Raw genomic sequence first — 25038 nt, forward strand, 5'->3', positions numbered from 1 at the left:
GTGTGGGTTGTAGAGTCCGTCTCATGCTACCACGAGTGTGAAAGCACCACCAACATTCAAAAGTGACCAAAACATCAGCCAGAAAGCATCGGTACTGAGAAGTGGTCCGTGGTCCCCACCTGCAGAACCACTCCTTTATTGAGTGTGTCTTGCTAATCACCAAAGATTTCCCCCTGTTGTCTTTTCCATTTGTACAACAACAGTGAAATTGATTGTCAATCAGTGTTGCTTCCTAAGTGGACAGTTTGATTTCACAGAAGTTTGATTTACTTGGAGTTATATTGTGTTGTTTAAGTGTTCCCTTTATTTTTTTGAGCAGTGTATATATATATATATATATATATATATACACACACATATATTATATAAAACATGTATATATTTGGTATGTCACCCTTATCAAAGGCACTGTGCACAGCTAGCTCTGCTGTTCAGGTTAACCAATATCAGGGTCTATTTGTAAGCTCCATGGCCAGTTTAATTTATCTCATGGCACTCTGCTGCACATATATCATAAAACAATTTAATCCTGGATTAATCTTTTGACTTTTAACATATAACCTTGTTAAAAATGGTATGATTTTTTTTTAAACCTATGTATGCCTTTAACTACTGGCAAATTAAAAATAAACATGAAATACATACAATATTTAAATGTATTCAATCCAGATTCATTTTAATTGTAGCTGTATAAAACACTATAACAATGCAACACTTTCAACACTAAATTGTTTTCATATCAGAATGGATTTTTTAATCATACAAGACAAAGTCTGCAGACCTAACTGTACAGGTATGTCATGTTTCAAGAAAATATCCACAAAGGAAACATTATCTAGCAAGCATTTTGCTGAATTCAAAACTGTAATAAGATTTATGTTGTCCCCACTGAGTTGAATTCTTAAAAACAAAAAGGCCAAAGAAGAGGCAGCAAATGGAAACTTTTATTTTCCTCTTAATTGTGTTTAAACAGTACTGTGCCTAAAAAAAAAAAATCCAGCACTTCAAACTGGCTTGACTCAGAGATGCATCAGAACAGAAAAACAAACTAAGAAATGCACATTAGTATTAAAGTACAATATCCCTTTAAAAAGCTATGAACTTACATCCACATGCCTTTGAAGACCACAACCAGGAAAAACGGGTCAAGACTGTGAATCTTGTCCAGTTGGCTTGAGCCCATATCATCAGTACTTAAAGTCTTCGAACTAGTCAACCAGAACCAACAGAGATATGCCTGTTTCACCAGTGGATACAAACACATTTACATGAAATCTCTGTTGTGTAAAACATTTTAGTCCTGAGGCATCATAATCACTGCATGGTGCCCTCCACAAGCCATCCAGTCAATGTTCTGGTTCGTAGAACTTTCCCATCCGAAACCCTTAAACTGCAGTGCTTTTGGTCGCAATGTGCAGCAGTGCAAATTTTACAAAGTCATCAATAAGGACGGGCCAGGCTCCTGTTGATGACAAAAAGAGGAACATGTAACTTTGCACAACAGTTGAAGAATTTTATATCCAGAACATTCAGTTTGAGCAGTTTTACGGACCTTCTTCATCATAATTGGACATGTCATCAGTGATCATTGTGCTGAAGTCTAGCAACAGATTCCAAGTGTCCTTGGGAATTGATTTTTTGTGGTGCTCCTGTAATCAAATGAGACAATATTAGCAATTATGGAGAAAGTTAGTCTATTATTCAAAAACGACTCAGTTCTTTTTTACATTTTGTTTTGGTGGAAAATTTTTTCCAATGATTTTTTATTTTTACACACTGCTTTAGAGGTAAGTCATGTGTTTTGTATTTATGTATTCTGTATACTTCTGAGGACCCATAAATGCACAGCGAAAGAGAAACATTTCTTGCTCTATGTTGAACATAAATACGACAAGCTTAAAATGTCAACGAAGAACTTGTGATAATATCACAAATGCATTTTTTATTGTTTAAACAAATACAGTTCATATTTACATCCACTGTATTAAAAAAGATGCCACCGTTTTTTTCTCACCGATATTAAGTCACACCAAACTTGTTCTGTTTAAGGTCAGTAAGGGCTAACAATATTATTTATATTTGCTAAATAATAAGATAATTTCTTCAAATTCAGAAGTTTGAATACATTTTCCAAGTACTTGGTAGATTTGCATTTTAAACTTTATGACCTGAGTCAAACCTTCTGGGTCTCCCTCTGCGTCAATATGCCTTCTTGCTCACACACGCCTTTTCAGCTCTACCAACTAACTTCCTGTCAGACTGAGATCAGGGGTTTGTGATGGCCACTCCAAAATATTCATGTAGTCATTATTCTACTTTCTAACAAATTTAATGGAAGCTTAGGTTCACTGAACATTTGGAGAACCAATACTGATATGTTAAAAATGGTTAACATTGGCCAATACCGATATTTATGCTGATATATCAGCCATTCCTAGTAGAAAACTGCAAGATTTCTAGCAGCTTCTATGGGAGAATCTTGGTCCCATCTGATCAGGAACCTTCTCTCACATGTTTGCTGTGCCTCCTACATGCCTTGTAGCAAACTGGAGCATCTGTTTATTTTAACAACAGCTTTCTTTTTACCACTCACCAATAAAGACCAGATATGGGAAGTGAACAACTAATCCCACTGACAGATTCTCCCACCGGAGCTATGGATCTCTGCAGGTAGTCCAGAGTAACAATGGGCCTCTTGTCTGGTTCTCTGGTCAATGCTCTCATTGCCTGAAATGTTAGTTTAGGAGGATGGTCTTCTTTGCAGTTTTGAGCTTTGACAGTCCTGTACCACCATCTACTAATGTACTGTATACACAACTGCTATGTTTTATTCAAGCCTTGCAGATGTGCTGTATTATTCCATGTTTGGATGATAGGTTAAACAATGCTGTCACATAGTCAAAGCTTTGGATTTTGTTCAACTCTGCTTTGAACATCTCCACAACGTTCTCCATGACCTGTCTGCTGTGCTCCTTGGTCTTCATGGTGCTGTTTGGTCTCTAATAAACCTCTAAAGACTTCACTGGCTGTGTTTCTCGCAGAGCTGCTGGTGGACTGGAAACTGCTGCATTCACTTCTCCCAACAATTGTACACCACAGTTTATGTTCAGTCAATGGCCTCTTCAGCTCTGCACTCCTTTAGTTTATAATAGTTTCTTCTAAATTTTGTGTTTTTTCCATCTTTAGAGATCAATGAACATTTCCGGCTAAATGCAAGCCAGAATATCAACTTACACATAAAAACTGGTTCCACAAACCCAAGAACTTGAATCTCCCAGCCAGGACTAAATTCCAGTATGCTATTGCCATATCTAGATCTGCAATGAAAACCACCAGGAGGTCAGTATAAATCCACAGAAGACAGCACACAGCCTGGGAAGTAAATGATTCTTACCCAAACCCTTCTGGCCGGGATTCTTTGCGAAATCAAATGTAAACTGGTAAAAGCCTTTAAATTTTCCTTGGTCCTTTAACTCCTGCTCCATTTTTGGCAGCTGAGCTTTAAGCTTCTCGATGCTGTCACACCTTTCAAAGCACAAACAGGACTTGTTTTCACTGTCTGCTGGAGAAAAACTTCAGCTTCATCAAAGCTCAAAACTTGAAAACAGAACAAAGACAATGCATTCTCACCCCAGTTCTGTCATGCCTTCTATGAACTCCTGTTTGGAAAATTCGCACTGTGTTGCTGCCTTGAACTTCCACGCTATAAGGAGGACACTCATACTGGCAGGATTCAGACCCAGGTCATCGCAAAACTGCTGGATCCCATCAACGCCTATTTTGTTGTGATCATGAAGTTCTAAAAGGCAAAAAGATCTGTTCTTATTTCATAGCCAAGCAGAAGTACATGTTTCTTAACATGATCAATACATAAAAATAAAAAAATAAAAACTACTGTTTATGAAAACCACACTTGATCAACATTCAGTGTCTAATAAACATATGACTAAACTTGAAGTTCACACAGCTATTAAAATATAAACTGTGGCAAAAATGCTCAAAACTTTCTGTATTTGTAACATGTGCTAAAAAAATAGGCAAGATAGCATTAAGTTTTTATCTCAAATAAAAAATGGAATGGAATCACAAAAATAATAAGAGATAATACATTATTGCAACTTCTTACAATTAAGGCTTGGAGTTCATATACGAGAACACAGGAACGTTGACGCTCCTGAATAGAACAGGTTATAAACGGATCACTGGGTAGTATACATTATGGGCCCATTAACACTTCTGGTCCGGTCCAGTGATCAGGAAAAGTCAGAAAATTCACACATTCAGTTGGCCCAATTTGGTTTCAAACAATGTGATGCAGTTACAACGGATTGTTTTCAGGACAGTCTAAAACTGATCGAGAAGTAAAAAAATTGAGAAGAAAAAAAAGTCTGTTTTATCAGGGTTTCTGTTGCTACTTGTAGTCCTATAAGACATTTTCAAGTTCTGTTGTCTTCGGATTTGTGCTCTTATTTTGTTTTTCTTCTTCTTTTCCTTCTAATCTTAAGTAACATCCTCTCTTTCTGTTTTTGGTATGCTGACCCTGCATGCATTCACACTGCAAACGGCTCCAGGATCCGGATAAACCATGCCAGGGTCTGATTCTAAGGTCCATTTCAGGGTCTGGGATATGTTCACACCGACGTGATCCACTCCAGAAACCAGACTCTTGCATAGTACAAAGCGTTCCAACGGTTTGGTGTGTAAGGCTACCTCTCCTACTGGACACATCTTGTGGGTTTGGAGTATTTATCGGTTATACCTGGTTCACACAGCAGAATATATATGGCAATTTTTGACTCGATCTTCCCCTTCCGACATGGCCTTCCCATCAAGATCAGGCCTGTCACAATTAGCAATAAATCAATTAATCACATGAAATAAATTAATCTCATGACAAATTAAAATGAATTTGATAATTTCGGTTTGCATTCTTGTTTGTTCACTCTGGTGCATCGATCTCAACCCAGCCCTCCCCTTCTCGTTTGGTTAGCGAAGGGGGGAGTGAACACTTGCGCCAGGTACCTGCCAGGCGCATGGTCTCATTACGTACCTCAGAGTTTGGCATGAGAGCCCCATGAGGAGCAAGCCAGACAAAAACACTAGTTGAGATATGGAAAACCAGAGATGGAATTGGTTTCAAAGCTGAATGCAACAGCTGCAGTGTGAAAGCTCTTGAATTCAAACCAAATGACCGCGGTGAACCAGTTAATCTGTGCAATCCGGTATGTTGCATTTGTTGTCAAATAGTTGCAACTAAACGCCGCAATACAACAAACTTGCATCTGCACCTAAAACATAATCATCCGATGCAGTTTTCCCAGCTGGGAAAAAAAAACAGTCCGCCTCCATCTTCCTGACAGTCTACAATCACTGTAGTGTTTAATTGTTTAATCTGACACACTAAAGTAGCTACAGATTTGCATATTGTCTGTTGAGGCATCTGCTCTTATTAAAGTGGAGTGTTATTGTTGTTAGTTTGCACTTTTTCTTTATAAAACCAAGAGTTTTGCCTGTTTTCCCTGTTTAAGCCTAATGATGAAGGGCAATTTTGAGGGGCAAATTTACAAAGACTTCAATCTATTTTATTTATTGTTTTTGGTCGTTTATTTATTTTGAATATTTAAAATGTCTTCCAGTGTTAAATGTTATTTAGAAATTTAAGTTAATTGATCTTTGACCGGGTATAGTTACTTACATTATTATGCCATCATTATATTACTTGAAAATTATCTCCAAATCACAATATTATCATTTATCGCAATAATTTCTGGGACAATTTATCGTCCAGCAAAATTTGTAAATGTGACGACTCTTAAGATAATCTTATGAGATATTCCTGCTGTGGACAAACAAGCACACTGCCTGGTGAATGTGATGTGTAGCCAATCAGAAAGTGACGGAAACACAGAGGGGAATTACCCTGAACTCCCATTCGATCTCGAGAGGGTTTGTGAGACCTCCCATCTTAAATCTGAATGTTTGTGAGTGAAATCTGTTTGTGTGTGGTGTGTTGTGATTGTTGTGTAGCTGAACAACCACACACTGTAGGACTGAACCCATTACATCAACAATTTTCTTTTTTTTTTTTTTTTATCGTCATGTGTGAGGTCTCTCAGGTTTGAAAATCAACCACCAATTTTAAAATCTTGCCGTGTAAACCAGACATTAATTAGACCGGTTTTATTTGTTTCAGAGCGTAACCGCTGTGAACAATGGAGCTAAATTGGGGCCATAAAGTTTGTTCAAATGAAAAAAATTTGAACCTGAAAAATAAAAGTTTGTTCAAAAGAAAAACATTTGAACCAAAAAAAATTTGAAAACTGGAAAAAAAAGTTTTGCAACTGAAAAAAAACATGTGAAACTGGAAAAAAAAAGTTCAAAACTACTTTTCAGATTCAAGTTTGTTTTGGTTTTTTTTCGAACTTGCACCGGGGATTTCCTCGGTTGCCCCGTATGCCAGTTTGCCCCTGGCTGTGAGTCACTTCACTAAATGAAGACCAAACACGTTTAAATCAAAAATGCACCAGAAAACGAAACCCGAGTCCAGTCCATGTGAAAACAAGTCCAGGCTTAATTATGCAAAGATATTCGGAAAATACCGGCTCGTTTTGCATCTGGTTTCATTCCTGCCGCTTAGTCTGGCAGTTCTTTTGCTTTATGTTGAGAGCATGGGAAATCTCCAACACGGACTTAAAATGCAAATCTGTCAAGATCATATTTTCTCCTCTGAGATGCGCGTCGTGTATTCACGTAAGCTGCTTCTATCGGTGAAGCATGTTATCTTTCAAAACCAATCACATATATATAGAATATCGATGAAGTATTACAGATATTTCCAGTTCCCACGATCCCTGAATGCAACAGCTGGGAATATGTTGTTCAGCCGCTGTGTTGAGCTGTCAGTCATGACTCCTCACCCCCGTGATCTGAGGCCCCGCCCCCCACGCCAAAACAGGGCCAAAAGTTTGAAGCCGAAAAAAAAAATCTGAAAGTAAAAAAAAAAACTTGAATCTGAAAAGTAGTTTTGAACTTTTTTTTTTTCCAGTTTCACATCTGTTTTTTTTTTTTCAGTTGCAAAACTTTTTTATCCAGTTTTCAATAAATTTTTGGGGGGAGGTTCAAAATAATTTTGCAGGTTCAAATGTTTTTCTTTTGAACAAACTTTTATTTTTCAGATTCACATATTTTTCGTTTGCACAAGCTTTAGGGCCCCAATTTAGCTCCACAGTGAACCCCTCATCAATTATATCTTTAAATAGCTGACTGTAATCACAATCAGAGCTTTTGATTTGCCCCGCTCTCTCCTGCAGCCAGATGTGAGGATCAATGCAGTTCATTTAAAATCCATTCTCCGTTAACATTTAAATACAGTCTGTAGTGACAGTCTGTGGCTTTAAAACAATAACCTTAGAAAAAACAGTCTGGTCTCATTTCACTGTTTTAATCACATTCTGGACTCTGCTGTAGCGCTGGATGGACATCTGTGTCCCTCAGTGTCAGAGGAGGTATTCTACATAAACAACCTGGCCTTCAGACCCCAGAATGGCAACAAACACAAAAAACGGCCTTGGTCACGGTTGCCCAAGTGTGGTCCAGTTCTACTACCCTGGGACTTTAGATGCATTTCTCCTCCAACAAATGTGAATATAATGGCTAATTACCAGGCCTCTGCAGAACTGCAAGACATGCTGATGAAGAAATTCAGCCATTTGATTCAGGTGTTGGAGAAGGGATGCGTCTAAAGTTGCAAGATAAGTAGCTCTGGAGGACTGAACTTGGGCACACCTGGCCTAGGTAGATGGAGAGGTTCCAGAAATCCTGGAGAAAAAAACTGTTCAGAAACTTATAGTGGAAACACGCTTTTTCTTTGGCTATGGGAATATCTATAGTAAGTTCCACCAATGCTGTCTCTGTGCAAATTAGTCTTGGAACCTGACTAGACTTCTGCAAATGAAATCTAAAAATTCCCATTTTGCTTGCTGGGGCCATGTATCCAGTCAATCAGCGGTCTGGAACTGCTTGGTCTCACAGATTAAAAACACATCTGCAGAATGGAACTTGTTCAGGTATTTGTTTTTAATATCCAAATTAGTCTGAATCTTCCCCTGCAAGGATAAGTGGGTAAAGACGATGGATGGATGGATGGATGGATGTTCTCTCTCTACAAAGTAAAACAGTTAAGCGAACATGCAAGTCCTTTGTTTTGATGGGTTTTTCGTTTTCTTTACCTCTGTATCTGTTGTACAGCTGCTCAAGCTTTTTCTTGTCTAAGGCCCCCTTAATATTTGAAACGTAGAGCTCTGGATCCTGGAAAAACTTGTCAGTGGCAACATCTAGCTTCCAGTCATTCTGAGACAAGCAGGTTACAGCGGTCTTCTCATTAGATTGTGTGAAAACTATAAACTGACGAACTTTGTCCTTCTGAAAGGACTTCAGCTTGTTCTGCATGAAGAAATGCACACAATAAATACAGACGTTACCATAGTCACATTTACATAAACAAGGCATTACCAAGTGCAGTCTATATTAATGCTGGCAACAGACTAGTTGGAGGACCAAAACTAACACAAAAAATAAAAACATTATAGAAAACATATTACTTAAATTAATCAAAAATGAATATTACATTTATATAACCAGTCCTTATAGGCACATTTAAACAAATGAGACATCCTTATGTTTATCAGATCTATTTACTTCAAATTTTGATTACAATATACACTATTTTTCGAAAACGTACTGGGTCACCTGCCTTCACACATACATGGACTTTAAGAATGTCCTGTTCTTGATAAAAAGGCTTACGTTTGGTTTTGGTCAACCCTTTTCAGCTACAACACATTCAACAAGGATTAGGAGTGTGTCTGGGGAAATATCTGACGATTCTTTAAGGAGAGGATGTTTAAGATCGGGCATAGAGACTGGACAAAATAGCCCGGCTGACTGTTTGCACTCGAACTCGTCTTAAAGGTGCCCTATCAGGTTATGGTCTGCACTCTGTGCGGACCAGTGAAGTTATTCCATAAACTTCCAAACTTGCTCATCCATGTCTGTACAGCAAATTGCCATCCCAGAGAACACGTCTGCACTGTTTAAAAGTCCAGTGGCAGCATGCTTTACACCACTGCATCAAACACTTGATGACCTGCTTGGGCACTGAAACCCATTCCATGGAGCTCACCAGGCAATGTTCCTGAGCTAATCTGAAGGCATCATACAGATAGGGGGTCTGCAGCCCCCACTCTGTAATTGTTTCATGGCTGAAATGCTGCTTCATTTTGCTGCCATTGGTTAAGCTATGACTAAAAGTTCACAGTGCATTGTTTAGTAGCGAAGTAATGTCAAGAAAGCTTTTATTTGCACATGTGGCATCCTATCACACTGTAGGATTCACTGAGCTCCTGAGAGCAATCCATTCTTCACCGATTAGAAGCTTGTGCTTGATGTTGTACACAAGTGACCATGGAAGTGGTTAGAACAGCTGAAAAAACAGTGGCACTTTTGGCACTCGACAGTTAGCTACATAAACATCAATGAAACACATGAAAACAGAAACACCAAGAAAGGCTACAATAAACCAGTTACAACATACTATATTAAACCTGTCAATTTATCATTACTGTTACAGAAGCCAGGACATGGGAATTCATGACCGGTTTCGCTGCACAGAGAGGAGTTTCCCTTGACTGAGCAAGCTAACTAAAACTGGTGGATTAGATACGTACCTAAAGCTAACAAGACGAGCTATATTTGTATTCGCTCTAAACCACGAAGACAACTAATCAACACGAAAACTGCTAGTATTCTAACTGAGAACCAGAAAACACAACACTTTCTTACCATGTTTGTCTCGAACAGACTTACTTCGCTCCCATCCAGCTAGCAACTCAAAATTTTTGTGTGTTTTTACAACCACGAGACTTTTTCCGGTTGCAATTTTACTCTTCAAAATAAAAGTAAAACCCAACCGGGCGGTCATTCGTGTCAAATTCAAAACTATGTTTTTTTACGGTTAAATATTGCTGTTCAAATCAGACAACGTAACATACTATACTAGTTTTTGGTTTAAAAGGCTAAACTGGGGCAAAACTTGTCGAAAGTGACGTAAGAGCTTGTGTCAATGTGTACTCGGAATACCTAGTTCCGAGTTTCTAGTAGGGAGAGGTGTAGATAGGGGTCTAAGTGGAGGAAAAAAACAACGAAATGTTCCGACTAAGAAAGTCGAAAGTGTCCGAACAGCATCAAAACTTATCGGAACTACTAGTTTCTCGACCAGTGGTTGAAATGCGCCGTGCCAGGTGTGACGTCATTCTCTGTTCCCGACCGAGGTAATTTGAACGCAGCACAAGCTGCTTCCTAGTCCTGCGTGTCTCTGGATGTTTACGGCGGCTCTCCGGAGATTTCAGGCGAAATGGAGATCTTACAGACACCGCTTCGTGCCTTGGGTTGTCTTGAATCTGTCTAAGAACGAGAAGACCCTGCGCCAGGTTACCGATCGCTCGGAAGACAAAGTCATCCCAGATGAGCAGGTTTCACAGAGCCTATTGAGGCTCTTCAGAGCCTTCCTCAGGAGCAGCGGAGGGCTAATCCCAGGAGTCCAAACGAGCTTCTTGCCCCGGATTCCACTTCATCAAGATCAGAATGAAAATGTTCTGTTCCAAGCTCTGGGATTCTGTATTGAGAGGAGGCCTAGTTCTTTACCCTTTGCCGGAACTGGGGTGTTTGTCAGCAGGGGATTTGTACCCAAAGGAGCTACAGTTGCCATGTATCCTGGTACAGTTTATCAGCCTTATGAGCCCATCCTCCTTCAGTCCATCAGAAACCCCTTTGTATTCAGGTGTATTGATGGGGTGCTGGTTGATGGGAATGACAAAGGCATCTCCAGAATGGTGTTCAGGTCATGCAGCGGCAGGGACAGAATTGGTCCCTATATGACAAGTGACACCAGCTGGCTGACAGACAGTCCACAAAATCCACTGGCTGTGGGCCAGTACGTCAACAACTGCACCAATGAAAGGCCTGCTAACGTCTGCTACCAGGAGTACGACGTCCCAGACAGCTTTCCCATCGAGCTTCGCCAGTATCTCCCAAATGTCAACTACAGCCACTGTACTCAGAGACGTCTGCGATGTGTTGTCCTTGTGTCACTCAGAGACATACAAGCAGGAGAGGAGCTCTTCTCCAACTACTACACCATTGTGCGCTGAAATGTTTCAACTTTCTTACTGAAAAACAAATAAAGAGCAAAAAAGCAAAACAAACTCGCTTCCAGACACTTAATTAAATCTACGATCTTCACTGCAATTTTATTTGATACAATACTCACTGGTTGGTGGTATATGCCTGGTGCATAATATGTACAGATCCGGACAGAAATTTCACGACACTCTTCATAGGGTTGAACGTCATAATAATTATCGGATTCGGTTATTTCTAGAAACAAGAACTGGGTGCATAGGTTTGAATCTAATCCACTCATGGTCAAAATTATACATACAGGCTTCACATATATACACCCCCATTAATATTTGCGTAATAAGTTCAACCTCAACCGCTTTTTGTAGCCGTCAACAAGCTTCTAGTATGAGTCTTGATCTGCATATTTGATCATTCTTCTTTGTGGAACTGGTAAAGTTAATTTGAATTGGTTGGATTACCAGCAACAACCCAGCTTCATTGGGTTTTGAGAAGGTCTTTGTAGAAGCTTATTGTTGGCCTGCTTTAAACATTAAAATACAGATTTGGATGTGTGTTTGGGATGATTGTGCTAAAGGAATACATCATTTGGAAAAACATCAAGAAATTGGAGGTAGTCTTCCATCTTCAGTTTTTTCAATCCAACTTGTGTTATGCATCAGTACCAAAGGAAAAGAAACATGCCCGCAGTTTGATGCTACCTACATCATGCTTGAGAAATGGTAAAGATTTATTAGATTTAAAAGCCCCCCATTTACTCCCCCAAACAAGTTTAATTGTTATTGTGGCTAGACAACTCAAACCTTGTCTGGACTAAGACCCAACCTCTCAACTTCATATGAAAAGAAATTGGTTATGATGTTTGAATGTAGTCCAGGAACCACCAAGGTTCAAGTTAGAAACGGGAAATAAAAAGCTAGGTGGACGGACGTTTAACACAATTGGGTGTCGACTGCCAACAAAACAATGATCCCAAACACACATTAGAACTGGTTTTACAAAGCTTCTTGATGTCTACACAAACTTTAGTGGTTTGTCTGCAGCTTGCTAAAGGACCTTAGTCCAAGTATTAGTGGGGGTGTATGTATATGTTTAAGTCTGTATGTATAGTTTAAGCCAGGTTTTTATGAAAGAAAATCTACAAGGTCAAAATGGTGTGCATTGAATTCTTGTTTTTAAGAACCGTCATATTTGTATGTTGTAAAACTTGGTTGTTCCAACTTGGTTGGGAATGGTTCAAATGTATAATTAAAAAACCCAAATTAATATCACAATCACACTAACAAAATTTGTTATCTTCTGATTGCAAGTGTATTTGAAAGAGAATAGAGGTGTTTTTTTGTTGTTGTTTAGTGTGTTTTTAATAAAATCTGCTTAAAGCATCTTGTTGTCAAATATACCCTGTTGTTAAAGGTAGATTAGAACTAAATCACTAATATACTTCTATGGAAGGCAGCCTTTGCTACTTTTTTGGTGTGCATTATACAGTGTTAATATACTGAAACGGATTTAAAACAGTGCTTCACGGTGGTGCAGTTGGTAGCACTGTTGCTTTGCAGCAAGAAGGTCCTGGATTCAACTCCCGGCTGCAGGTCTTTCTGCATGGAGTTTGCATGTTCTCCCAGTGCATGCGTGGGTTCTCATAGGGTACTCCGGCCTTCTCCCACAGTCCAAAAACGTGACTGTTAGGTTATGTCTCTAAATTGCCCTTAGGTGTAATTGAGTGTGTGCGTGGTTGTTTGTCCTGTGTGTGTCTGTGTTGCCCTGTGATGGACTGGAGACCTGTCCAGGTTGTACCCTGCCTCTCGCCCATTGACTGCTGGAGATAGGCACCAGCTACCCCGCGACCCAATACGGAATAAGCGGTATAGAAGATGAATGAATGAGATTTAAAACATGCACTGACATTATCCTATAATACAAAGACACTTGATTCTTAATATGTTCAGACACAGCAAGAAGCTGAAATATTAAAAGGTTTAAATAACAGAAGGGATTGTTAAACTGTAGTTAAATGAGGTCCAAACAGTGTACAGCTCTTCCTAAATAAAGGGACAGGGATTGAACTGTTTTTTTCTGTACAATCAGCTTTTTTTTTCATTGCGGTTTTAGGATTATCACATTAATGCAGTACATACAGGAGTATGTAATGCATTACAAACTCAGGAATTTAGGAATCGCAAAGTTGCTTTATTGCCGCACATGGATTCTGTCTTTTAAAATGCCTCAAATAGATAATGACAAACAAGATATTATGTTCTAAAAGCATTTTATTTTTCAACTCTTCATCAGTAACATAGAACAATCTCCTAAATTCTTGCACAACCTTGTCAGGCCGAGTTTTGACCTGTCAGAGATGCTGTAGCGGTCGATTCACCACCTCTTACTGCATTATCCTTCCGCTGAGAAATGTAGTCTGAACATTTTAAAACATTTTATCACTTAATAAAATGTTAATTTTCTTTTGATAGTATTACAAAAAGTTAAGTGTCATACATGTAATAATCTGGTTAACTGACACTATTTTTTCAATTAAACTGAGCATAAGAAATGCCAGCGAAAATAGTCCAGCCGCATAAAGGCAGTTGGCGTCGCCATCAGCGATCTTTTCAGTCGCATGCTGAAGTTGTGAACGGATCATGTCTAGCGATTCTGCTGATTACAACAGGTAATAAACTATATTTTGGGACATTTTCTCAGGCAATAACTAATATTTGGTTGTACCTGAACGACCGGGACTTTTCAGTAAACTGTATAACAACAAATTAGTTTATATCGAGACAGTTAGGCCTAACTGCTTTCGGATTGATTTGGTTGCTAGCATAGCAGTTAGCCGCACCGAAACACCACTGCTTTAACTTACCGTTAATGTGCATTATTTAGATTAGTTGCTATGAGTTCCATTAACGCTAAATACGCGTCTGTACTTGAAGTCGAAGTTTTATTTTATTAAAGTGACGGGTGCTTGTCAGCGGAGCCGTTGGGGCAGGGTGCTTCTCGGCCTAGCTCTGGGTAGAAGCCACCATTCCTGTACAGGCCCAATTATCCGACATATTGGCCATCAGTGAGACAGACAGGCAGGCACAAGGAACTCCATGTTGAAAAGGGGCAACACTCGCTTGTGAGTATTTTATCCGGGGTTAATATGAAGCGTTTAGAACAATTTCGAGGCTATATAAAAGAGAATCTTTCTGCAGTGCAGGACAGGTAGTTGAGGTCGGCTCGTGGAATTTGACACGTGCGCCCACCGAGGCTGTGGGCTGTTGGAACGAGATACTCGAGGCGTGACCCGGAGCTACACGTGTAATATGGTAGCTGACTCCCATCTCCAAGGGCTACCCCATTCTCCATCCGTTGGTTAATAAATCAGATAGTGGTTAAAATGTTCCAGTCAGAAACGGGACACTGGTTCTAGAAGCAGATGCATCAGTATTTCTCACAGATTGCTTGTATGTAAACTTGCATGTTGTGTAAAGGTTCTCAAATTGGACAGACTGTTTAAATATAAGTAGTAGCAAAAATAGTGTTTGAAAATGATGGGGGGGGGGCTTCCTGATTCTTTTAAATGTATCGAGAGTAAATATTGATGCGAGTTCTGGTATAAACGTGGGGATTGAATAAAAATCTAATTGGGGTTAGGGGTGTACTTTCATACATAAATGGTGGAACTTCTGTCATGCCTTTTCTGTTGGGTTCCAAAACGCCAAATCTATTGAAACATGACACTTTTTTTTATATGATACAGCCCTTTAGCTACAAATGTGTAGAACTGGTCAAAATTAAAACTAGGCAGGTCAGATCTCTAAGAAAACTGGATATTTGAACTGGCCTGGAAATCACTGCTTGATTTCTTTACTTTCGTGAGCATATTTTAGGTGCTGCATTTTTAGGTGTACCCATAAAGAACATTAGCCATTCCCCTGTTTTCCCTCCCAATATTTGACAGAAACTGACACATCCGACCCCATGAACAGTCAAAACTGAGGGGCAAGGGGGAGGAAAGGGATGTTGATGTAAAAAAAAAAAAAAAACTTTAGCAGACACGTGATAAGACAAGTTACCTGAGGTATGTAATTGCAAGGAATAAATCTGATTACCTTTCCCAACAGCTCAAGAGATAGAGACCATGGGGGGCCAGAAGGAATGGAGCCTGAAGGTGTCATCGAGGTAAATCCAAAACACTGTCAGCTGCAAATACAGGTCCTTCTCAAAATATTAGCATATTGTTATAAAGTTTATTATTTTCCATAATGTCATGAAAATTTAACATTCATATATTTTAGATTCATTGCACACTAACTGAAATATTTCAGGTCTTTTATTGTCTTAATACGGATGATTTTGGCATACAGCTCATGAAAACCCAAAATTCCTATCTCACAAAATTAGCATATCATTAAAAGGGTCTCTAAACGAGCTATGAACCTAATCATCTGAATCAACGAGTTAACTCTAAACACCTGCAAAAGATTCCTGAGGCCTTTAAAACTCCCAGCCTGGTTCATCACTCAAAACCCCAATCATGGGTAAGACTGCCGACCTGACTGCTGTCCAGAAGGCCACTATTGACACCCTCAAGCAAGAGGGTAAGACACAGAAAGAAATCTCTGAACGAATAGGCTGTTCCCAGAGTGCTGTATCAAGGCACCTCAGTGGGAAGGAAAAAGTGTGGCAGAAAACGCTGCACAACGAGAAGAGGTGACCGGACCCTGAGGAAGATTGTGGAGAAGGGCCGATTCCAGACCTTGGGGGACCTGCGGAAGCAGTGGACTGAGTCTGGAGTAGAAACATCCAGAGCCACCGTGCACAGGCGTGTGCAGGAAATGGGCTACAGGTGCCGCATTCCCCAGGTCAAGCCACTTTTGAACCAGAAACAGCAGCAGAAGCGCCTGACCTGGGCTACAGAGAAGCAGCACTGGACTGTTGCTCAGTGGTCCAAAGTACTTTTTTCGGATGAAAGCAAATTCTGCATGTCATTCGGAAATCAAGGTGCCAGAGTCTGGAGGAAGACTGGGGAGAAGGAAATGCCAAAATGCCAGAAGTCCAGTGTCAAGTACCCACAGTCAGTGATGGTCTGGGGTGCCGTGTCAGCTGCTGGTGTTGGTCCACTGTGTTTTATCAAGGGCAGGGTCAATGCAGCTAGCTATCAGGAGATTTTGGAGCACTTCATGCTTCCATCTGCTGAAAAGCTTTATGGAGATGAAGATTTCATTTTTCAGCACGACCTGGCACCTGCTCACAGTGCCAAAACCACTGGTAAATGGTTTACTGACCATGGTATCACTGTGCTCAAATGGCCTGCCAACTCTCCTGACCTGAACCCCATAGAGAATCTGTGGGATATTGTGAAGAGAACGTTGAGAGACTCAAGACCCAACACTCTGGATGAGCTAAAGGCCGCTATCGAAGCATCCTGGGCCTCCATAAGACCTCAGCAGTACCACAGGCTGATTGCCTCCATGCCACGCCGCATTGAAGCAGTCATTTCTGCAAAAGGATTCCCGACCAAGTATTGAGTGCATAACTGTACATGATTATTTGAAGGTTGACGTTTTTTGTATTAAAAACACTTTTCTTTTATTGGTCGGATGAAATATGCTAATTTTGTGAGATAGGAATTTTGGGTTTTCATGAGCTGTATGCCAAAATCATCCGTATTAAGACAATAAAAGACCTGAAATATTTCAGTTAGTGTGCAATGAATCTAAAATATATGAATGTTAAATTTTCATCATGACATTATGGAAAATAATGAACTTTATCACAATATGCTAATATTTTGAGAAGGACCTGTATAAGGCCACCTAATGATTTCAGACATCACCATTCTCTATTGCTTATTTTCTCTCTTGCCAATACAGAGCAACTGGAATGAGATTACAGACAATTTTGATGATATGAACCTGAAGGAGACTCTTCTCAGAGGAATATACGCTTATGGTTTTGAAAAGCCGTCTGCCATTCAGCAGAGGGCCATCATCCCATGCATCAAAGGTACAGGCATCAAACTGAAAAGTGGATTGTTTTGTGATTGAGTGAAATGATGCCTTACCATCTTTCGGGACTTACCCAACACATGGGGATAATTTTATTTCCTTACTGATCACTCAATACTGTCCAACTGGTTTTCAATTGAACGGCTGCTAAAAAGCACGTATAATGCCCAGTTATATTTGGTTCTACCTCTGTGTTCTGTTAGAATTATGAAAGATTATTAAATCTGTTTCCTCACTGTTAGGCTATGATGTCATTGCCCAAGCCCAGTCAGGAACTGGCAAGACAGCCACGTTTGCCATCTCTATCTTGCAGCAGCTGGACATTGAGCAGAAGGAAACTCAGGCTCTGGTTTTGGCTCCCACCAGAGAGCTGGCTCAGCAGGTATGCTGTTCCTGAGGTCATGTGACCTCAACAGTGTCTCAGACCTAGGCAGCATACTGTGGACACTGTTCAGATGCGAAGGTACCATCTTTTGTTGATTTGTCAAAAATTTCTCATTCTTTTTATGAAGATCTTTTTGTGGCTGGTGTAGTCTCTGTCCATGGCTGCATCGCCCTAAAAGATTATTTGGCTCAGTTGAATTCTGTTTGTCTGTGGAAATCTGAGTGATATGATGGTATACCATCTTTCGGGACTGACGCTTGAAATGGAGAGTTCCTTTTGATTTACTGATCACTGAACAGATTTTCTGTACTCGTTAGACTCTGTGTCTTTAGTCGACCATTCTGAACTTATGCACGTTCCTTTTCTCAATAGATCCAGAAGGTAATTCTGGCTCTCGGTGACTACATGGGGGCAACCTGCCATGCTTGCATCGGCGGTACGAATCTCCGTAGTGAAATTCAGAAACTCCAGGCTGAGGCTCCTCACATAGTGGTGGGCACACCAGGCCGTGTGTATGACATGCTGAACAGGAGACATCTTTGTAAGCATTGCTGCTCTACAGCAAGAAAAGTCCGCATTTCTTTTTTCATTTTAGGCTTTTAATTGAGTCAGTTTAAACATTTTTTGTTCTCTTTTCTTTCAGCTCCTAAATGGATCAAGATGTTTGTTCTGGATGAAGCTGATGAGATGTTGAGTCGAGGGTTTAAGGATCAGATCTATGAGATCTTCCAGAAGCTGAGCACAAACATTCAAGTATATATTTCCATACTTTATTCCATTTCTCATGGTCTCATAGTTGTCTTTGTTCTGTCTCATTCATTCATCTATTTACTTATGTTTATTTCTCAATGATATCTATCTATCTATCTCTCTCTATCACCTAAGTCTGCTTTTTACAGATTTCACGTTTAACATGATCTGTGTAGAAATATCTACCATAAATTCTGTTACTTTTTATGCTTTAAGAATTGGCTAAGAAGGATGAAAAACTGAAGCTTGAGATTTTGAAAATGATGGAAATTTGACAAGATAAATGTGTAGGGCTCCTGAATATCCCTTCCTTCTGCATCTACAGAAGTCTGCTATAATTGTGTGATCCAGATAACCTGTTTCATGCAATAATGCCAGCAGAGTATTACGCAGAAGGAGATTAACAGGCACTGCATTGAAAATGAGATGCAGTCGAACCTCTTTCTTAATGTTCATTGGCTGTTGTCTCAAGGTGAAGTGCCACAACTGAATCAAGTCATGTTTTATGTTGTAAATGCTCTGCTGGTTGGGGGTTGTCTTCTAACATGTTTTACTTCTTCAGGTGGTCTTGCTCTCAGCCACCATGCCTGCCGACGTATTGGAGGTAACGAAGAAATTCATGCGAGACCCTGTTCGCATCTTGGTGAAGAAGGAGGAGCTTACCCTGGAGGGTATCAAGCAGTTCTACATAAATGTGGAGAGAGAGGTTGGTTTGCATGTCTGACTCTGAACTTGGCAACACGAGAAACCTATGTCCTTCGTTCAAATAAATAAATGTCTTCTCTTCAAAGCACCCTGCTCAAACTGCAGGAGCCAAGCCTCCCGGGTTTGGTTCATGTGGCTGTGTAAGCACGGGTACACCAGGGAAGAAGATTAAAAGAACAGTGTCGGAAATGAGGCTAGGAGGGACCTCTTTCTTAATGTCCATTTTCCTTTGTCTCAAGATCCTGTGTTACACATCTTGTTGTGGTGCTACTTCTGTCTTCATCCTGAGGTTTCATCTATGTTGGCTTGGGCCATGGCTTGTCAGGTTAATGTTTAGTTATTTTTGTCTGTCTCTAGGAATGGAAGCTGGACACTCTGTGTGATCTGTATGAAACTCTGACAATCACCCAGGCTGTGATCTTCCTCAACACCAGGAGAAAAGTCGACTGGTTGACTGAGAAGATGCACGGTAGAGACTTCACAGTATCTGCTCTGGTATGACACGCTGTTGCACCGATCAACTCTGATTTAGTTTTTTTTTTCTTGAAGTCAATCATTCTCTCATGTTCCTTGATTTTAATGTCAAACACTCAGCTGATAAGTTTTTGAATTCACAGCATGGGGACATGGACCAGAAAGAGCGTGATGTGATTATGAGAGAGTTTCGATCAGGCTCCAGTAGAGTGTTGATCACAACTGATCTTCTGGTTAGTATAAAAATTATAAGAACTTTAGTGATTACTAATCTGAAATGTAACCCAAATAGTTTCAAATACTGCAACAGTCTTAAAAATGGCCAAGCAGGCAAAACATTTGGGAGATAAGGGCTCGTTCTCCACAGTGGGTTCTTCTAACTTGGGGATCTGCTACTTATACACGGGCGACAATAATTCATGTGACAAACATTTAATCTGATTTGGAACATGTTTTCAAATGCGTTTGTTCCTCCTAGGCTCGTGGGATAGATGTGCAGCAGGTTTCTCTGGTCATCAACTATGACCTTCCCACAAATCGTGAGAATTACATTCATAGGTGAGTTGAAACAATGAAATGCTCTATCAACGTTTATCTGCAGTGGACTGACATGGCTCCTCATCATTCTACAGAATTGGTCGTGGAGGTCGTTTTGGCAGAAAAGGAGTTGCTATCAACTTTGTCACTGAGGAGGACAAGAGGATTCTTCGGGACATCGAGACGTTTTACAATACAACAGTGGAGGAGATGCCTATGAATGTGGCTGACCTGATTTGAGCCCTGAGATCTTTTTCTTTTTTACGCAGTGATAGCGATCGTCCACTTGCATTGTGCTTATATTATTCGAGGGGGAAAAAACTTCTCAATGCTAAACCTTGGATCAGATTTTTGGTATGCGTTAAAAGCGAGGTGACTTCTATGGTGGTCGCTCCTGCACAGTTGTAGATTCTAACCTCGTCGGTTGGCTGGTTGGAGCTGCAAAGCCATGGGGTCTGTAAACATTAGGGTCCTTATCAGGTATTTCTTTTCATGTTTAAATAAGATGCGTGTATTTGATGTTCTCCACCATTTAGTAACTTACTTGTGGACTAAAAAGTATAAGTGCTGTATAAAGTCTGCAAATTATGTTATGCTAACATATGTGCAATGTCTTGTGGGCCTGTTTAGTTGAGGCACCTGTCATGTTATACTGTAGATTCACTTGCTTTTGTTTCTTTTGTGAATGTGTTTAATTTAAATGTACCATATATATATTTTTTTTAATCCCACATGCTATATCAGTTCCTCACTGGTGGGCCATATATCGCTGATGTGGTTTTACCCTTAAGAGAGTATATTGCCATTTCCACTCCCCACTGACTCCTTTTCAGATTTCCTCCTCTCCTGAAGTCTATGAATGTCTTAATAAACAGAAATTGCTGTAAGTAAATATTTTGTGCTGTCATTGACATAGACCAGTGAATAGGTGAATTATGTGAGGGCCATAGGTCAGTTTTTTTTTGTAAGGAATCCGTATGGTTTTCAAACATAAAGAATGGCTGTGTTGAAAAATATGTATGGAGCTCCTGCTACAGGCAATGAGGGACAAGTCATTGAATCAAGTAACTAGTGTGCCTGCGGAATTTAAGTTGGTATTTGGGTGTCCTTTGTTTAGGCAAACGTATCCTAAATTATGAAAGTAAACCCTAAGTAACTATTGCACATTATAAATTTAAGCTTTTTGTCCTATGAACTTAGCCTACTAAAAGTTTTGATTCTTGAATGTTAAATGTATCATGGTTAATGAATTAGAAATTTTACAAGGTGGTAAGATGGCACCAAGCGGCTTGAATAGATCCAACATTGAAAAAGTGTCATACCTAGTGATTTCTTTACCAATATTTTGGATTGGTATAAACAGGGTTCCTATACCCTTTCCATCTTAACTTTACCTACTTTCTTGACTTCTCTATACAGTTTAAAGTTAGTTCCTTTTTTCCATTTTCCACAATAGTCAAAGCATGGAAGCTTCAAAACCCACACTGTATGGACTGATTTAAACAAATTGTTAAATATCAATGGACCAAATGTTTAGACAGTGGTACAGAAAGTTATAAAATGGCTCTAATCATATTTTTGTTTTAATATTGAACTGGTGTTTGTACTCATGGTTATAACATGATTTCATACCAGCTCATTCCTTTTATAACAAAGCTGCATGAATAACTGATGTGATATGGTGTCTGAGAAATAAGGCTGCTGTAGCTCACTATTCAATTTAATGTTCAGTTAACCCTGTTACTTTGCCTGGTGGGTAATGACAGTTATTAACCCACTGTCTGGGTATATAACTGTATACCTTGTAGTTTGCACTGTAAAATTGCTGAAAACCAAGGGGAGACTGGAGATGGTGCCTGATTTGTTGCTTACGGCTGAGCAAAATCGAATGACTAGTTCAGTGTTTTCAAAGGAGCCTGAAATGCATTTGACCATATATGGTAGACGTGTCAAACTCAAGGCCCGATGACTGAATCCGATCGGCCACAGCAATTTATTAATTCAATTCAGTTTATTTAAGTATTGCCAGTTGATATATATTGTCTCAAGGCACTTTACAAAGTCAGTTCAAATGAATCATACAGATTCAAAGTCAATTACATATTTTTCCATTACTCCTAGTTATCAAATGATGCAGTCAAATTCAGTTTATTATTCAAATTGGTTAAATAATTTTCTGTCTAAGGAAACTCATCAGAATGCATTAAGTCATTGACTTGCAGCATTCATTCCTGGATGAGCATATAGTAACGGTAGACAATCACTTGTATTGTGATGTTGACTGCAGCAATCCCTCATACTGAGCATGCATGTCGTGACAGTGGAGAGGAACACCCCCTTTTAGCTGGAAGAAACCTCCAGCAGAACCAGGCTCAACACAGAAGCACTGGTCCAGGAGTACTTTCTATGTAAAAGCAAAGTAAAACGTTAAAGCCAGTAGTAGCTTTTTTAGTAGCTTCATCTAAGAGAGAAACACAGCTAAGCAGATTTCAGCCAGATTTCAAGTCTAGAGTATGAAAGAGAGCACATACAGTTAGTCATAGTAAAAGCTGAGCCAATAACTGTCTAGGAGAGAGACAGGGCCAAGTGTGTCATCTGTAGAAGGAGAACATTAAGTTGTTGGCAGTAGTAGCTCAGCTGATGCCCTCCCTCCAGGAAAGTGTCACAGCTAAACAGAGCCAGGCCAGGTTTTTAGGAAGAGAAAAACCAACAAAAAAAAACAAAACATAAAAAGCTGAAATTACAGCAAATAATGAAAAATAGTTAATCACTGATTAAAACTGGGAGCTGGTTCCACAGGAGAGGAGCCTGATAACTAACAAAATGGCCTCCCATTCTACTGCTAAGAACCACCAGTATAGCTGCAGTCTGAGGGCAAAGGGTTCTGTTACGAACCTATGAAACAATCACACCTCTGTGGAAGAGTACTAGGGCCACTGGGAAAAAGGGCTGAATTCTGAGATAAATGTCAGAGTCTAGAAAGTCTAAAAAGGTTTATCATGTCATAGACTACAGGCATATGCTCTTTTACAGTGCGTTTACGTTTAAGATGGCTAAAACTGTGACTTCCACAGTGAATGTAGATATTTTTATCTGTGTAATGACGACATCCTACCACTAGATTTCACTGTTTCCATATTAGTGTTTCAATCGCTCTTTCAACAAATGATGAATTTCAGAAACACCTTGAAACGGCCCAGAAATGTCCAAGAAGATAAAAATTGATGTAGAGGGAAGAGAGCTTACATACGGATGGGAAGCTGAATACACATTTGTGTTTCACGGGGACAAACTGGTATACCTTCTTGGTTATGAGGCAGTGTCTGTGATAAAGGAGTACAATTTACATCGACACTTCAACACAAAAAGTGCAGCCATAATGTTAGCCTCCGGGAAAAGTATCAAATTGTCCAAGAGTTCAAAGGCAGACTTTAATCTCAACAGAAAATTTTTACAAAACTTCTGTCACAGTGGGTGGAGGTGAAGGACTGAAGCAGTAATAGGACATCAGCAGAGGCATTGAAAAAGGAAACATTTTAACGAAGGTTACAGGAACCGAGGATGACAACAGGATGATAACAGACAACCAGAACATGAGGGAACAGATAACACAGACTTAAATACAACAGGGATTAACAGGAATCAGGTGAGTGCAATCAACAAAAACACAAACAAGTATGGATCATGACAATACCCCTCCCTCAAGGGTGGATACAAGACACCCCAATGATTCCATGAAAACTAAACAAAAAAACCACTGGGTGAGCAGAGGGTGCCTCAGGAGGAGGGCAACAGAAACAAAAACAAAACCCAGAGTTCCAGTGGACGACCAGGAGGTCATCTACGGGTAAAGTTCAGTCAGGCGACACGAAGGTCATCCCGTACAGGCACAGAGTTCAGGCGGGTGACCTAGATTTCGTCTTGGGATTTCAGGAGGTTGGCGGCAGAAGTGACGCAGGAACCCACATTGAATCATGTCTGGTTGCCACCTGAAGCGATCCAGGAACCCCATGTTGAACCTTGTCTGGAGGTGGTGATGCAGGAACCCATGGAGAACCTTGTCTGGAGGGCAGCAGAGATGTAGGAACCCATGGAGAACCTTTTCTTGAGGCTGACTGAGGAACTCTGGAGCAGGAACACTAAGGAGCTCCTAAGGCCGAGGAGCACTGAAGACCTTTGGAGCAGGAACACTGAGGAATACATTTAATTAAGGTAACAGGAACCGGGGATGACAACAGGATGAAACCAGACGACCAGAAGATGAGGGAACACAAAACACAGACTTAAATACAACAGGGATTACCAGAAATCAAGTGAGTGCAATCAATAAAAGCACACACAGGTATGGATCACGACAGCTTCATTATGGCTGAAGAAATTGCTCAAGCTCCTTGTGTCCCCCCCCCACGTGTACCTACAACGTGTGGAGGAAAATCAGGACCGGTCGGACTGGTGAAGGAGAAACTGGAGAAAGGTAAATAGTTTTTGCTTTTATGCAAAATAACCTGTCCAGGATGGACCCCACCTCCACCTGAAGACAGGCACCATCTCCCTGTGCAACCCTGCAGGGATTAAGCAGGTATAGAAAATGGATGGATGGTACGATAGTGATACATGAGCAACTTATTTCAGTATTAAAATCCATTTCAGTAATGTTTTATTTTTGTTTTCAATCCACCTGACCTTTAAACCAACAGTCTTGGAATCTGTAAAACCTGCAGATGGAGACAGATGGTTGTGTCCTTGTAAACCCTACTCTTTTGTAAGCATTACTTATAAAATCAGATCAGCTGCCTGCTGTACAGCTAATCCAGGCAGTATCTGATTACATGATGAGGTACCAAAATTAAACATGTTGACAATTCAGAGTGACCGGCCTCGAGCAGTGCTTTACATTGGGAACAAAATGACATTTTTAAGGAAGTAAGGCGTTATCTTGCAACAGCAGAAAAGAACATGAACACGGAATGGGAGTTAACTACAGATAATCATGAT

General features: G+C 40.0%; 3 protein-coding genes and 4 non-coding genes across 8 annotated transcripts; 6 read left to right on the top strand and 1 right to left on the bottom strand.

Annotated features, from left to right (window-relative positions):
* Positions 1-921: 921 nt before the first annotated feature.
* On the bottom strand, positions 922-9980 carry dcun1d1 (DCN1, defective in cullin neddylation 1, domain containing 1 (S. cerevisiae)). The gene is made up of 7 exons (XM_047369208.1): positions 9841-9980; positions 8229-8442; positions 3631-3799; positions 3395-3525; positions 3235-3317; positions 1553-1649; positions 922-1462 (listed from the first exon to the last, which is right to left on the bottom strand). The coding sequence occupies exons 1-7, from the start codon at positions 9841-9843 to the stop codon at positions 1386-1388; spliced, it is 774 nt and encodes a 257-aa protein (XP_047225164.1). The 5' UTR covers positions 9844-9980; the 3' UTR covers positions 922-1385.
* Positions 9981-10241: 261 nt separating this feature from the next.
* setd9 (SET domain containing 9) lies at positions 10242-11261 on the top strand. The gene has a single exon (XM_047369206.1). The coding sequence runs from the start codon at positions 10377-10379 to the stop codon at positions 11205-11207; it is 831 nt and encodes a 276-aa protein (XP_047225162.1). The 5' UTR covers positions 10242-10376; the 3' UTR covers positions 11208-11261.
* Positions 11262-13761: 2500 nt separating this feature from the next.
* Positions 13762-20935, top strand: eif4a2 (eukaryotic translation initiation factor 4A). 2 transcript variants are annotated; one of them, XM_047369527.1, is made up of 11 exons: positions 13762-13864; positions 15306-15363; positions 17058-17190; positions 17435-17574; positions 17950-18118; positions 18221-18330; positions 18890-19033; positions 19390-19527; positions 19650-19739; positions 19985-20064; positions 20139-20935. In XM_047369527.1, exons 1-11 carry the CDS (start codon positions 13836-13838, stop codon positions 20281-20283), a joined length of 1236 nt encoding a protein of 411 aa, XP_047225483.1. In that variant the 5' UTR covers positions 13762-13835; the 3' UTR covers positions 20284-20935. The 2 variants fall into 2 exon arrangements, with proteins under 2 accessions (XP_047225483.1, XP_047225484.1); XM_047369528.1 differs by lacking the exon at positions 13762-13864 and adding an exon at positions 14277-14317.
* LOC124870719 lies at positions 17230-17305 on the top strand. Its single transcript, XR_007038877.1, has one exon. It is a non-coding gene; the product is annotated as a small nucleolar RNA SNORD2 (small nucleolar RNA).
* LOC124870718 lies at positions 17797-17871 on the top strand. The gene has a single exon (XR_007038876.1). It is a non-coding gene; the product is annotated as a small nucleolar RNA SNORD2 (small nucleolar RNA).
* LOC124870717 lies at positions 18636-18815 on the top strand. Its single transcript, XR_007038875.1, has one exon. It is a non-coding gene; the product is annotated as a small nucleolar RNA SNORA81 (small nucleolar RNA).
* On the top strand, positions 19104-19287 carry LOC124870716. The gene has a single exon (XR_007038874.1). It is a non-coding gene; the product is annotated as a small nucleolar RNA SNORA81 (small nucleolar RNA).
* Positions 20936-25038: the final 4103 nt, after the last annotated feature.

Source organism: Girardinichthys multiradiatus, chromosome 6, assembly GCF_021462225.1.
Source record: "Girardinichthys multiradiatus isolate DD_20200921_A chromosome 6, DD_fGirMul_XY1, whole genome shotgun sequence".
NCBI classification, from domain to species: domain Eukaryota; kingdom Metazoa; phylum Chordata; class Actinopteri; order Cyprinodontiformes; family Goodeidae; genus Girardinichthys; species Girardinichthys multiradiatus.